The sequence below is a fragment of the Carcharhinus amblyrhynchos genome, chromosome 6, assembly GCF_965287045.1.
Source record: "Carcharhinus amblyrhynchos chromosome 6, sCarAmb.v2.hapA, whole genome shotgun sequence".
In the NCBI taxonomy this organism is placed as follows: Eukaryota; Metazoa; Chordata; class Chondrichthyes; order Carcharhiniformes; family Carcharhinidae; genus Carcharhinus; species Carcharhinus amblyrhynchos.
The window spans coordinates 123,499,564-123,515,748 of record NC_137329.1 but is presented as its reverse complement, the minus strand read 5'-3'; the positions used below and the strand labels follow the sequence as shown (position 1 = coordinate 123,515,748).

Sequence of the window (16,185 nt, the reverse complement as noted above, 5' to 3'; positions counted from 1 at the left end):
ATTGATTCTGTACCAATCCTCTGAAAGAACATCTTACCTAGGCCATTCCCTGTGACCCCACCCCTACCCCACACCCATAAGCCCACGCATTTGCCACAGCCAATCCCCTTAACCTACAGGCCTTGGGACACTAAGGGACAACTTAGCATGGCCAATCCACCAAACCTGCACATCTTTGGAGTGTGGGAGGAAACTGGAGCACCCAGAGGAAACCCACACAGGCACAGAGAGAACATGCAGCCTCCACTCAGACAGTGACCCCAAGGCTGGAATCGAACCCGGGTCCCTGACATTGTGAGGCAGCAGTGCTAACCAGTGTGCCAGTGTGCCACCCAGAAACAATGTTTAAAACAATATTTGGGCTGGAGTTGCCTGAATGAGGTACCTACACCACATATTCAATAATTCCATGCTCCAGTTCCCAAACCACACATTGTCAAGAAGTAAATGTTTATTGCTCCAGCAATAACTCCAAACAGGGATCTCTGAGACTCTGCCTTATCTCATCTACAGCAACTGCCTAACAATACTTTCCTGTCAAAGTATTCATCTAATTCCTTTTTGAAAGTTTCTACCAAACCTGCTTCCATCGCCCTTCCAGCCAGCATTCCAGACAACTACTCACTGTGTGAAAAATTCCCATCTCTCTCTGGTTCTTTTGCTATTTATCTGAAATCCTGACTCTGTGGTTAGGGAATTATTTAGCGATTTGATCCAGGTGTGTTTCAGTTCTGGCTCAGTAATTGGCAGATATCTCGCATCTGAATTAGACTTGTTGCGAAATCAAGTCCCCATCTGAGTACATAAGTCCAGGCTGACACCCCAGTGTAGTACTGGGGGAGCCCTGCATTGTTGGAGGTGCTGTCCTCAGCTGAGAGGTTGAATCAGAGACCTGTCAGGTGTATGGTGAGGCCTCATGGCAGAGCAGCACTCCCTCAGCACTGACCCTCTGACAGTGCGGCGCTCCCTCAGCACTGACCCTCTGACAGCGCGGCACTCCCTCAGCACTGACCCTCTGACAGTGTGGCACTCCTTCAGTACTGACCCTCTGACAGTGCGGCACTCCCTCAGCACTGACCCTCTGACAGTGCGGCACTCCCTCAGCACTGACCCTCTGACAGTGCGGCACTCCCTCAGCACTGACCCTCTGACAGTGCGGCACTCCCTCAGCACTGGCCCTCTGACAGTGCGGTGTGCCCTCAGCACTGGCCTTCTGACAGTGCGGCGCTCCCTCAGCACTGACCCTCTGACAGTGCGGTGTGCCCTCAGCACTGACCCTCTGATAGAGATTAAAACACTGACTGTTGATTCAGAGCTGATATGGTTATATCTGCGCTGACCTTGCCGTCTGTAACTCTGCAATCTGTGTGTGGAGTTAAAGGGCAGCTCACCTCATACAGCCAGTGGTGTTGTAGAAGATGTCGGGGTCTATATCAAAGTTCTTGACATCCCCGTCTGGCCAGCCTGAGAACGGGATGATGATTGATGTTGTCAGGGGGTTTAGTGCTCTTTGGATCAGTTCCGCTTTCAGGTATTCATTTGAAGACAGGTTCCACAGTAAACCTGAAGTGTTGGGAAATAATGTGGAAAGCAAAATTAGTGAAGACAGCTTTCCAATCTGAAATAGGGAACTATATTTACTCCTTAAACTGACACAATCTCCCTCCTCACAGCTCCCAGCTTCACAAATTTGATCGAGATGCTGGAAATTCTGTTTTAGCCGCGAGGTCAGGACAGCTCCTGTCAGCACCAGCTCCTCCAGTCTCCAGTATCCCAACACCCTCCTGACGGATTTCCCCGTCTTCTCTTTCCCATCATCTCGAGATCATTCCAAATCCTGCTGTCTGCGTTTCAACTCACACCACATCTGGCACAGTGGGTTAGCACTGCTGCCTCACTGCGCCAGGGACCCGGGTTCGATTCCTGGCTTGGGTCACTGTCTGTGTGAAGTCTGCACGTTCTCCCTGTGTCTGCGTGGGTTTCCTCCGGGTGCTCCGGTTTTCTCCCACACACCAAAGATGCACAGGTTAGGTGCATTGGCTGTGCTAAATTGCCCTTTAGTGTCTCGGGATGCGTAGGTGATGAGATTTTTTTAATCAGTAAGTGGTGAGAATATGGAATTTGATACCACACAGTGTAATTAAGGTAAAGAGCATTAATTAAGGTAAAGACATGGGGGTATGCCATTGGGGGAGGGTGGGGTGTGGGGTGCTGGGGGGACACTCACCACCCTCTGAGTTGAAAAAATTGCCCCTCTGGACCCTTTTGCATCTCTCCCCTCTCACCTTAAACCTATGCGCTCTAGCTTTAGACTCCCCTACCTTTGGGAAAAGATATTGACTATCTAGCTGATCTATGCCCCTCATTATTTTATAGACCTCTATAAGATCATCCCACAGCCTCCTACGCTCCAGGGAAAAAAGTCCCAGTCTATCCAGCCTCTCCTTTAACTCAAACCATCGAGTCCCGGGAGCGTCCCAGTAAATCAAAATATTTGATGGAAAGTTTTTCAGGGGCTGTAAGAGGAGAATCAGGAAGTGGGACTAATTGGGTAGTTGTTTCAAAATATCCAGCACAGAGACGAAGGGCCGAATGGCCTTCTCCTGTGGTGTTCCATTCTGTAATTGTATCCAAGGCAGGATTGACGTTAAACCCCACTGGGCGACGTTCAGGCTGACTTTCCAATGAACTCACCGGTGATTTGCTTTTTTGTCTCAATGTCTTTGGTTTGTCCCAGTAACTGGACGAGTTTTTGGAGCCCGCTGTGTTCCTGAACTTCGATCTTGCTCTCGTTCTCCTCGAACACTCCGTTGCGGATGGCCCCGCAGACTGCCCTCTGCACCTCCACGTCCTCACTGTTCAGCAGGGCAATAAGTTTCCCGATCCCATCCAAATTGTAAAGCTGCAGGAAAACACGGAGGGCTGATTGGATTTCGATTTGATTGGATTTATTATTGTCACATGTATCAACGTATAGTGAAAAAATATTGTTTCTTGCGTGCTATACAGACAAAGTATACCATTCATAGAGAAGGAAAGGAGAGAGTGCAGAATGTAGTGTTACAGTCATAGCTAGGGTGTAGAGAAAGATCAACGTAATGCAAAGTAAGTTCATTCAAAAGTCTGACAGCAACAGGGAAGAAACTGTTTCAGCTGAACATTGGAGACAGTGGGGAAATCCTTGCTGTTTTTTGGATGTATAAGCTGGGACCATTATATAATGGTCTAGATAGGTCTAGATAGATATAATGGTTTAGATAGGGTGGACAGTGATAGCCTTTTTCCTCGGATGGAGAAAGCTAGCACGAGGGGGCATAGCTTTAAATTAAGGGGTGGTAGTTATAGGATGGATGTCAGGGGTAGGTTCTTTACCCAGAGGGTGGTGAGGGATTGGAATGCCCTGCCTGCTGCAGTTGTAAATGCACCTAGTTTGGGGGCGTTTAAGAGATCCGTGGATAGGTTTATGGATGGAAAGGGTTTGGTTTAGGTTAGAGGGTCATTGTTTTTTAACTGGTCGGCGCAACATCGTGGGCCGAAGGGCCTGTTCTGCGCTGTAATGTTCTATGTTCTATAACATTATATAATGAGGCCACACCTGGAGTACTGAGTACAGTTTTGGTGTCCTTGGTTAAAGGATATACTGGCACTGGAGGGGGTGCAGAGGAGATTCACTCGGTTGATTCTGGAGTCAAGAGGGTTGGCTTATGAGGTGAGACTGAGTAGACTGGGGCTACACTCATTGGAATTCAGAAGAATGAGGGGAGATCTTATAGAAACATATAAGATTATGAAGGGAATAGATAAGATAGAAGCAGGGAAGCTGTTTCCACTGGCGGGTGAAACTGGAACTAGGGGGCAAAATAAGGGGGAGCAGATTTAGGACTGAGTTGAGGAGGAACTTCTTCACACAAAGGGTGGAAATCCCTGCCCAGTGAAGCAGTTGAGGCTCCCTCACTGAATGTTTTTAAGGCAAGGATAGATACATTTTTGAACAGTAAAGGGATTAAGGGTTATGGTGAGCGGGCGGGTAAGTGGAGTTGAGTCCATGAAAAGATCAGCCATGATCTTATTGAATGGTGGAACATGCTGGAGGGGCCAGATGGCCCACTCCTGCTCCTAGTTCTTATATTCTTATTGCAAATGAGGCACAACAACAACTTGCATTTATTTAACATTTTTTGAATGTAGAGAAACATCCCATGGTGCTCCATGATCACTGCAGTATTGGCACTGAACCAATTAACGAGATATTAAGACAGGTGACCAAAAGCTTGGTCAGAACTCCCTCCCTAACAGCGCTGTGGGTGTGCCTACATCACATCAACTGCAGCTGGTCAAAAAGACAGCTCAGCATTGCCTTCTCAATGGTGATAAATTCTGGCCCAGCCAGCAACATCCACATCCTGTGAAAGGATAAAAAAAATCAATCAAGGAGAAAGAGGTAGAGAGTGAAAGATGTCTACGGGGGGAGGAATTCAAGAGCTTCGGGCCTGAATTCATCACCTGTTGGACACCCACACTCGGAGAGCCCGGGAATAGACAGGAAACTTGTTCCCGACCCTGGATTACATACTGACAGGCCGATTAACGGCAACTCTGTTTGAAACGCGTCCTGTTCAAGGCTGAACATTGGCAGAGAGAGCGGGAAGAGGGAGGGAAAAGGGACGGAAGCAGGAGGCAAGTGGGAGGCAAGAGGGAGGGAAAGATCAAAAAAAAGGGTCACGTCCTGTCTCCCCCTGACTCTGCTCCACTCTGGCCGGGGTCTCTGGGAGGTGCTGGCTGGAATTCTCTGGGCTGTTCCTGTCCTGCTATCACAGCCAGCGAGGACGGTGAATTTGGCGCTCAGCCAATTCTCCAATCACTGCAGCGGGACTGGAAAATCCCAGTCACAGGTGAAGGTCGGAGAATTCTGGCCAATGTGGCGCACATCGAAAGATCCCAGATGGAATGTGCAGCGTCTCCGGGTTGGGAGGATCTCAGCTCACAGCAGCTCAACTGATCCAGGATCTTCAAACATTACAGGAAGGATTTGCGAACATTGCTCCCAACAAGGAAAGGGAGGTTTGTATCTGAAGTCACTTCATATCAGAATGTGTGGAGGTTTTATGAGAGGGCATTTTCTGTGAGCTGATTCTTCCAGCAAACTAACTGGCTGGACAGCCTCCACATTCCCCCCATAGCAGGGGGGGTAAGACTGGGGGAGATTCCTGGTCAGTGCTTGATGTGGATTGGTGTCTCTCAATCCATAATCACTCATCTCCCTCCAAAAACACAGAGACGTCAATGACCCCTCACAGACCATGGTTCATGATGGACTGATAGTTCTCTAAGGAGACTGGACTCTTCAGCAAGCTGGACACTCCCAATGTGGTCTTGTTAAATTTGTAGCAATGCTTTCAGAGAGGGGACCAGATACTCAATGAATGAACTTTTTCATTTCTTTGTTGCTGGCAAGGCTGTCAGTTATTTGCTCATCCCTGTTGCCCTTGAAGGGGCAATGGTGGCCATTTTCCTTCAGCAACCGTGTTTGCATCTGAGTGACCTCCCAGGGTATTTAACAGAGAGTCAACTGCAGAGTGTGGGGTGAAGTTACCTCTACGTCAGAACAGGGAAGATGGTAAGGAATAGGAGCTGGAGTTGGATATTCAGCCCTTCGAGGACTCATAGAACGTAGAACATTACAGCGCAGAACAGGCCCTTCGGCCCACGATGTTGCGCCGACCAATTAAGAAAGCAGTGACCCTCTAACCTAAACCAATCCCTTTCCATCCATAAACCTATCCACAGATCTCTTAAATGCCCCCAAACTAGGCGCATTTACAACTGCAGCAGGCAGGGCATTCCAATCCTCACCACCCTCTGGGTAAAGAACCTACCCCTGACATCCGTCCTATATCTACCACCCCTTAATTTAAAGCTATGCCCCCTCATGCTAGCTTTCTCCATCCGAGGAAAAAGGCTATCACTGTCCACCCTATCTAAACCTCTAATCATCTTATATGTTTCAATAAGGTCCCCTCTTAGCCGCCTTCTTTCTAATGAAAACAACCCCAAATCCCTCAGTCTCTCCTCATAGGACCTTCCCTCCATACCAGGCAACATCCTGGTAAACCTCCTCTGCGCCCTCTCCAATGCCTCCACATCCTTCCTATAATGTGGGGACCAGAACTGCACACAATACTCCAAGTGCGGACGCACCAGAGTTTTGTACAGTTGCAACATGACGTTGCGGCTCCTAAATTCAATCCCCCTACCAATAAACGCCAAGACACTGTATGCCTTCCTAACTACCTTATCTACTTGATTCCCAACTTTCAGGGATCTATGTACACATACACCTAGATCCCTCTGTTCATCAACACTATTCAGAGTCCTACCATTAGCCCTATACTCTACACATCTGTTATTCCTGCCAAAGTGAACTACCTCACACTTTTCCGCATTAAACTCCATCTGCCACCTCTCGGCCCAGCTCTGCAACTTGTCCAAGTCTCTCTGTAAACTATGACACCCCTCTTCACTACCTACCACTCCTCCGACTTTGGTGTCATCAGCAAATTTACTGATCCACCCAACTATACCCTCATCCAGATCATTTATAAAAATTACAAACAGCAGTGGCCCCAAAACAGATCCCTGAGGCACACCACTTGTAACTGAACTCCATGACGAATACTTTCCATCAACCACCACCCTCTGTCTCCTATCTGCTAGCCAATTCCTGATCCAATTAACTAAATCACCCTCAATCCCATACATCTGCATTTTCTGCAGAAGCCTTCCATGGTGAACCTTATCAAACGCCTTACTAAAGTCCATATATACCACGTCAACTGCCTTACCCCCATCCACCTCTTTGGTCACTTTCTCAAAAAACTCAATAAGGTTAGTAAGGCACGACCTACCCTTCACAAAACCGTGCTGACTATCTCCAATCAATACATTACTCTCTAAATAACTATAAATCCTATCCCTAATAATTTTTTCTAAAACTTTGCCCACAACAAAAGTAAGACTCACCAGTCTATAATTCCCAGGGAAGTCTCTGTTCCCCTTCTTAAACAATGGGACAACATTCGCTATCCTCCAATCCTCTGGCACTATACCTGTGACCAACGACGACCTGAAGATCAGAGCCAGAGGCTCTGCAATCACCTCTCTAGCCTCCCAGAGAATCCTAGGGTAAATCCCATCCGGACCAGGGGACTTACCTATTTTCAAGCCCTCTAGAATATCCAGCACATCCCCGGTTTCAACTGCAATACTTTCTATTTTACACCCCTGCACCCCAGTGTCCTCCACAGCTACATTCATGTCCCCCTGCGTGAACACCGAAGAGAAATATTGGTTCAATGCCTCTCCAATCTCTTCCGGTTCCACACATAACTTCCCACTGCTGTCTCTAACTGGCCCTAATCTTGCCCTAACCAATCTTCTGTTCTTAACATATCTATAGAACGCCTTAGGATTCTCCTTAATCCTATCAGCTAAAGTCTTCTCGTGTCCTCTTTTAGCTCTTCTTAACTCGCTCTTTAACTCCCTCCTAGCCAATCTAAAGCTTTCTAGTGCACTACCTGAGCCCTCAAGTCTCATCCTGACATAAGCCTCCTTTTTCCTTTTAACCAGCAAAACAACTTTTTTAGTGCACCACGGTTCCCTTGCTCGACCATTTCCTCCTTGCCTGACAGGGGCATACATATCAAGGACTCGCAGTAGCTGCTCCTTGAAAAAACTCCACATTTCGGACATTCCCAGCCCCTGTAGTCTCCTAGTCCAACCTATGCTTCCTAATAGCCTCATAATTACCCTTCCCCCAGCTAAAACTACTGTCCCGAGGTTCCAGTCTATCCCTTTCCATCACTAAGGTGAACGTAACCGAATTGTGGTCACTATCACCAAAATGCACACCAACTTCCAAGTCTAACACCTGGTCTGGCTCATTTCCCAGCACCAAATCCAATATAGCCTCACCTCTAGTTGGTCTATCTACATTCTGAGTCAAAAAACCTTCCTGCATGCTTTGTACAAAAACTGACCCCTCTAATGAGCTAGAGCTATAGCTATTCCAATCAATATTAGTAAAGTTAAAGTCCCCCATAACAATTACCCTATTACTTTCACTCCTATCCAGGATTGTCTCTGCAATCCTTTCCTCAACCTCTCTAGAACTTTTAGGAGGTCTATAAAAGACTCCCAACAGGGTGACCTCTCCTCTCCTATTTCTAATCTCAGCCCATACTACCTCAACAGACAAGTCCTCATCAAACTTCCTCTCTGACACTGTGATACAGTCCTTGACTAATAATGCTACCCCTCCCCCCCTTCTCCCTCCTTCTCTACTCCGACTGAAGCATTTGAACCCCGGAACCTGCAACAACCATTCCTGTCCCTGCTCTATCCATGTCTCTGAAATGGCCACAACATCAAAGTTCCAGGTACTGATCCAGGACTCGTTCTCCACTCGACAAGTTCATGGCTAAACTTTGACCTCAGTGCCACCTTCCCACACTATTCCCTTAGTGAACCCAGGAACCTGACCCTGTCTGTAAGAGTGAATATCAAAAACAATAAACGGTTTGAAAGCAAGTCAACTGGCGAGACAGGAAATGTAAACTCTTTGCAAAAACAAGGCGATTTTTTCATCAGTTTAGACCATTTGGACACCATCAGATTCTCTCTGAGAAGTAAGGTGAAATCTGCGTTACCTCTTTCTTTGCATCCGGTCTTTGGTAGCATTCGTGTTGGATGAAATTAGCCCCGTATAAAACGTAATCGATGTTATCGTGAGTCAGGGCACTCACCGCAGTCTCCATTGTCCACTCACCATCATCATCTCCACTCAGACTGATAAAAAAAAATCACTTATATTAGAACGCGGACAGCATTAAGTATTGTTTTAAGATTTAACATTTATTTGTTAGTGTCACAAGCAGGCTTACATTAACACAACAATGAAGTCGCTGTGAAAATCCCCTAGTCGCCACGCTCCTGCACCTGCTCGGGTACACTGAGGGAGAATTTAGCACAGCCAATGTACCTAACCAGCGCGACTTTTGGACTGTGGGTGGAAACCAGAGCACCTGGAAGAAACCCATGGAGACACGGGGAGAATGTGCAGACTCTACAAAGACAGTGACCCAAGCCGGAATTGAACCCTGGTCCCTGGCACTGTGAGGCAGCAGCGCTAACCACTGTGCCCGCCTACATTAACACTCAATTAAGGCGAATTAGAATGGAAATGGGCAACCATCAGTAACAGTAGCATCCCCAACATTGCCCCACTCCATGATATTACATTTCAATCACCCGACACACTGACACCTCGCTCCCCCATTGACTGAGTGACTGTTTAGACATGAAGGCTGATTTTGCAATCGCAATATCCATCAAGCACACAGGAAATAAGAGTAGGAGTGAACCATACGCCCCTCGAGCCTGCTCCGCCATTCAATACAATAATGGTTGATCTCGCGTCTCAGCTCCACTCCCCTGCTCGATCCCCGCACCCAGTGATTCCCCGAGAGACCAAATCTCTGAGTACCCCAGCCTTAGATACGTTTGTTAATGGAGCATCACCGCTTTCTGAGAGTGAGGATTCCTCCTCTGAGTGAAGGAATTCCTCCTCCAATCACTCTTAAATGATCGGCCTCTTATCCTGAGGGGGTGGCCTGGGTGGAATGCTCTTTTGGAGAGTTGGCGTTGGCTGGATGGTCTCTTTCTGCACCGTAGGGAGTCTATGGTTCTACAGTTGCTCCAGGTGCGGTCTCACCATGGTCCTGTGCAATTAAAGAAAGGCTTCCTTTTGCTTATAGTCCAATCACCATGATTGGCCATGCTAAGTTCTCCCTCAGTGTACCCGGAGTGTGGCGACTAGGGGATTTTCACAGTAACTTCATTGCAGTGTTAATGTAAGCCTACTTGCGACACTAATAAGTAAATAAAATAATAAACTTGAAACATTCAAGGATTTAGAAGAAAATTGAAATAGTGTGAGTTCAGTGTGAGATATTGTTGGTGCAGACCCCTTGAGCTGAATGGCCTTTTCCGTGCTGTTTGAGTCTCTATAACGAGAGGAAACTCTGTTTCGATCTTTTTAAAGATTAATTTGTGGGGTTTGGGCTTTGCTGACAGGGCCACACCGTTTATTACTCATCACTGACTGCTCTTCTGAGGGGAGAAAGGTGAGAATGTTTCATTTAAAGAATATCTCAAAATTAACACCTTCCTAGGACAGGGAAAGAATAAAAGCAAAGTGGAGATGGGCAGAGCGAGTGAGGGAGAGATGGGTATCACAACGGGTGCACAACAATGAGGACAACAGCACCAACCTCCTGTACGGGGCAGGAAACTGGGTTGGAGGATATCTTTTTTTTTGAAGTCTATTTATTAGTCACAAGTAAGGCTTATATTAACACTGCAATGAAGCTCCTGTGAAATTCCCTCAGTCGCCGCACTCTGGCACCTGTTCAGGTCAATGCACCCTAACCAGCACGTCTTTCAGAATGTGAGGGGAAACCCACGCAGACATGGGGAGAACATGCAAACACCACACAGTGACCCAAGCCGGGAATCGAACCCGGGTCCCTGGCGCTGTGAGGCAGCAGTGCTGATCACCGTACCACCCCAGGAACATACAACATGTTGGTCCTGCTGGGAAAAAAAATGTAATAAGGATAATCAGCATAGACAGGGTTAATATGGAATTGGGAAACTGATAGAAAGAGACTGAGACTGGAGTCAATTGTGGGCTGGAGACAGATCAGTGTAGAAGCTAAAGGGTTAGAACATAAAGGGAAGGAATTATTGCTGCAACTATATAAGGCATTGGTGAGACCGCACCTGGAGTATTGTGCACAGCTCTGGTCCCTTTATTTGAGGAAAGATTGGAAGCAGCTCAAAGGAGGTTCACTAGATTGATCCAGAGATGAAGGATTTGTTGTATGAAGAGAGATTGAACAGTTTAGGCCGACACTCTCTGCAGTTGAGAAGAATGAGCAGAGATCAAGTTGACGTATACAAGACAATAAGAGGCATGGATAAAGTGGGGTGGATGCTTCCGCAGTGGGGTATTCTAGGACGAGAGGTCACAGTCTTAGGATAAGGGGCAGCAAATTTAAAACAGAGTTGAGGAGAAACTACTTCTCCCAAAGGGGTTGTGAATCTGTGGAATTCGCTACCCTAAAGTGTGGTGGATGCTGGGACAGTGAGTAAATTTAAGGAGGGGTCGGACAGATTTTTAATTGGTAATGGGTTGGAGGGTTATGGGCGGGGAGAAGGCAGGAAAATGGGGATGGGGAGCATATCAGCCACGATCGAATAGGGAGCGGACTCAGTGAGCTGCATGGTCTAATTCTGCTCCTATATCTTATGAAGCGAGCATGGAGTTACCGTATTACTTGGGCTGTACCCTCTACGTATGTGTACGCAGTTAAATTGGCGGCGCGGTAGCACAGTGGGTTAGCACTGCTGCTTCACAGCTCCAGGGTCCTGGGTTCGATTCCTGGCTCGGGTCACTGTCTGTGTGGAGTTTGCACATTCTCCTCGTGTCTGCGTGGGTTTCCTCCGGAAGTTCCGGTTTCCTCCCACAGTCCAAAGATGTGGGGGTTAGGTTGATTGGCCGTGCTAAAAAAATTGCCCCTTAATGTCTAGAGATGTGTAGGTTAGAAGGATTAGTGGGTATAATATGTAGGGATATGGGGGTAGGGCCTGGATGGGATTGTGTTCGGTTCAGACTCGATGGGCCGAAGGGCCTCTTTCTGCACTGTAGGGTTCTATGATTCTACGAAACGTTATCAATAAACAGTTAATGTTCAAGCAAATGTGACTCAGGACCTCATCGTGGGACCCACTGAACACACAACAATGAAACATTCGAAGACAAGCTTCACTGATTGAAAATCCCACCTGATCTCCGAAGGAATATGTTAATCCTTAACTTTATCATGTGGTATCTGTTGTCAGAGACCACAACGAACCTTAAAACGTGCACAGGGTGAAAATCAAACACCCTGATGTTTGCTGTTGCATTTGCAAACGTTTGCTTGTGATGTAACAGGAAGCAGCATTCGCGAGGTTTCCATTTTCAAATGGAGTTGCAAAGTTTTAAGGGTGTCTGAATGTCTGGAAATTTGGCATTTCCGCTACGACTCTCACTAACTTTTACAGATGCACCACAGAAAGTATTCTTTCTGGTTGTATCACAGCTTGGTGTGGGCTCCTGCTCTGCCCAAAACGGCAAGGAATTACAATATTATAATATTTTTCACAAATCAAATCAAATATGCTCTGCAATGTGTAGAAAAAGCAGCCCAATGACTGAATTTAACAAGCGCCACTAACAGCGATATAACGATCAGATTTCAGTGAGATCGATCGCAATTTAATATTGGCCAGAACATTCCCAGCTCTTCAAATGTTACCTGTACTGACCCTCCGACAGTGCGGCGCTCCCTCGGCACTGACCCTCCGACAGTGCGGCGCTCCCTTGGCACTGACCCTCCGACAGCGCGGCGCTCCCTCGGCACTGACCCTCCGACAGCGCGGCACTCCCTCGGCACTGACCCTCCGACAGCGCGGCACTCCCTCGGCACTGACCCTCCGACAGCACGGCGCTCCCTCGGCACTGACCCTCCGACAGTGCGGAGCTCCCTCGGCACTGACCCTCCGACAGTGCGGAGCTCCCTCGGCACTGACCCTCCGACAGCGCGGCGCTCCCTCGGCACTGACCCTCCGACAGTGCGGCGCTCCCTCGGCACTGACCCTCTGACAGTGCAGCGCTCCCTTGGCACTGACCCTCCGACAGTGCGGTTTATAAGATGTTGAGAGGAATAGATAGGGTGGATTCTCAGAGGCTATTTCCCAGGGCTGGAATGGTCGCTACGAGAGGACACAGGTTTAAGGTGCTGGGGAGCAAGTACAGAGGAGATGTCAGGGGTAAGTTTTTCACTCAGAGGGTGGTGAGTGAGTGGAATCGGCTGCTGTCGGTGGTGGTAGAGGCGAACTCACTGGGGTCTTTTAAAAGACTTCTGGATGAGTACATGGGATTTAGTGGGATTGGGAGTTACAGATAGTTCTATGGCCTGGTAGGTATGGATGTGATCGGTGCAACTTGTGGTCTGAAGGGCCTGTTTGTGCTGTGGTGTTCTACGTTCTATGTTCCCTATAATCTTCCAAATTTACCCTGTTCAGGTATTTCTCCAATTCCCTTTTGGGTGCTCTTGTTAAATCTGCTTCCACCACTCTTTCAGGCAGCACCTTCCAATTGTAACAACCCCTCAACTGAAATGAACTCTTCTCATTCCTTTTCTTGTTCTTTTATCTTCAACCTTTGCCCTCTAATCACCATCCCTCCTGCCACAGGAAACAGTCTCTCCTTATTGAAAGCTTATTAGCGTCACAATTAGGGCTTACATTAACACTGCAATAAAGTTACTGTGAAAATCCACTCGTGGCCACACTCCGGCACCTGCTCGGGGACATGGAGGGAGAATTTAGTACGGCCGATGACCCTAACCTACACGTTTTTTTGGACTGTGGGAGGAAACCGGAACATCTGTAGGAAACCCACGCAGAGACGGGGAGAAGGTGCAAACTCCACACAGACAGTGACCCAAGTCAGGAATCGAACCCGGGTCCCTGGCGCTGTGAGGCAGCAGTACTAACCAGTATGGCACTAAACCACTCAATCTGGAACACATAGATTTTCTATTTTTTTTGATCTAAAGAAAACAAGTCCAGCTTCCCGCGACACATCCCATTTATCCCTAATATCATCCCAGTATCATAACTCCCACTCAGGCTATGGAATTATTAGTTCCCGTATTCAGAAATAAGAGAAAATTCCGCTGGAACCTTCCTCCTAAAATTGGAAGAGGAAATAGCCAATACTGCTTCAGATTTAGCAAGAATGCTTGTGGAAACTGTCAGGCGATTAAACTGGCCTTACTTGTCAGTGTACTCCCTCCCCATTGGCACTAGTTACCTTTCAGTAAGGCTGCCAAGCATTCCCTGCGATCCATAGTTTTCCTGGTAAGTGGAGTCCTGATAGTTGTCTTGGGCCTGTGCTTCCTGAGCCTGAGCCTGGGCCTGGGCCTCAGGCTCAACCTGGGCCTCGGCTGTCGGGCCTTCCATTGGCGTTAACTCCTGATTGACCACAGCGTTGCTGGCGGCAGAATAACGAGTTTGGTAAGATATCTGGTTCCAGTTGTACCTGTTCACTGTCTGGGACTGTCTCTTGTGAGAAATGCCGTGGTAACTGGAAGCGACCACCTCTGGTCGCCGGTCCAAGGCCTGGGAGTGGTCGCCCTCGTAGATTCTCGACATGCTCTGACTGAGCCCCGGTCGGAAGTTTACGACGGGGCTGGTCGGGAAACTCTCGGCAGCCTCACTCCCGGCGGACCGGGGTTCCTGGCTCACGATGACGACGTGCTTCTGGGACGTCTGAGACAAGGACCTGGTGATGGACGTCGGCCGGGGAGTGGCAGCCACCTCGGGTACGGCGACCCTCGCGTTGCTGTGCAGCAGAGGCCTCGCGGTGCCCATCCGACTGCCCAACCTTTTCTCAGCGAAGGTGGCACGCCGACTGTAGGATATTGCGGGATCTCTCCCCACCGTGCCTCTTCTGGAAAACCTGGATTCCATCCACGGGCGAGTGCGAGGCAGAACTGGGCTGTTTTCGGGGGAAATCTCGATGCGACAAACTGGTTTCATTGTTTTGCTCTGCAGACCCTGGGACAAGAATCGACTAGTGCCTGATGAGAACCGTGCTGTCCCATTTCCTAGTATTGGATTCATTGTGTAACTCTTAAGCTCTCGGCTCTGTCAAAAGGCAAAAGAAAGCCAGTTTATTACCCTTATCATATAAATACTGCTTCCAAGGCAGGTCAAAGGCTAGGAATCCTGTGGTGAGTAACTCATTCCCTGACTGTCCATCATCTACAAGGCATAAGTCAGGAGTGTAATGGAATACTCTCCACTTGCCTGGATGAGTGTAGCTCCAACAACACTCAAGAAGCTCAACCCCATCCAGGACTAAGCAGCCCCGTTTGATTACTACCCCCCTTCCACAAACATTCACCCCCTCAGCCACTGATGAACAGCGGTGGCCGTGTGTGCACAAGACCCACTGCAGGAACTCATCAAGGTTCCTTAGGCAGCACCTTCCAAACCACACCATTACCATCCAGAAGGACAAGAGCTGCAGATATTTGGGAACACCACCACCTGGAGGTTCCCCTCTAATCACTCATCGTCCTGACTTGGGAATATATGGGCCGTTCCTACCCTGTTGCTGGGTCAAGTCCCTGAAGCTCCCTCCCGAACAACAATGACGTTATACCTACACCACATGGACTTCCGTGGTTCAAGAAGGCAGCTCACCACCACCTTCTCAAGGGCAATTAGGGATGGGCAATAAATATTGGTCTTGCCAGCGACGTCACATTCCATAAATGAATTTATAAAAAAGCTCACAAAACACAAACAACAGATGGGCCAAAAATAAAAAAGAATATTTTAAGTAAGGGAAGACCTTCTCAAGGAACTATGGATGGGAATAAATATTGGGATAAAATCAAAATACGGCAGGTGCTGGAATCTGAAACAAGAACAGGAAATGCTGGAGAAACTCAGCAGGTAGACCTTTTGTTCTGCAATCTGTGCTCCCTTGCTTTCCTTGGCATTTTTAGAGATTCAACTTATTGTGGAGAATTTTAACTCCGTCTGTCAACACAAGAAATAGAAGCAGGGGTGGCCACCAGACCCTTCAAACCTGTTCCTTCATCCAACACTATCATCGATGCCAGTCTCAGCTCCATCTCTGGGCCATTTCCCCCATCGCCCTCCATTCCTCAATCTATCAAATGTTTATCCACCTCCTACTTCCAATGATCCAGCCTCCAGCACCCTTTGGGGCAGAGAATTCCAGAGACTCATCACTTTCTGCAAAAAGAAATTTCTACGCATCTCAGTTTTAAACGACTGTCCCTTTACCTCGCAGCGATGTCCCCTTGTTCCAGACTCTCCCACGAGTGTAAACGTCTCATCCTCTACCCTGTCAAATCCCCTCAGGGTCTGATGTGTTTGAGTCAGGTCACCCCTCACTCTTCGAAACACAGAGCCAGACTACTTGCTCTCTCTTGGTAGGGCAGCCCTCCCTTGTCATTGGAGAAGAGGTGAGATTCAATG

General features: G+C 48.0%; 1 protein-coding gene across 1 annotated transcript in view; it reads right to left on the bottom strand.

Moving 5' to 3' along the window:
• The window catches only part of LOC145344302 (plakophilin-2-like), a 55,038-nt gene that overhangs the window by 28,921 nt on the left and 9,932 nt on the right, over positions 1-16,185 (bottom strand). Inside the window, exons 3-6 of the mRNA XM_080191389.1 lie at positions 13,982-14,817; positions 8,706-8,844; positions 2,695-2,902; positions 1,392-1,563 (exon numbers count right to left, since the gene is read on the bottom strand). Coding sequence (XP_080047515.1) covers positions 1,392-1,563; positions 2,695-2,902; positions 8,706-8,844; positions 13,982-14,817 — 1,355 coding nt within the window. The remainder of the gene's footprint in view (positions 1-1,391; positions 1,564-2,694; positions 2,903-8,705; positions 8,845-13,981; positions 14,818-16,185) is intronic.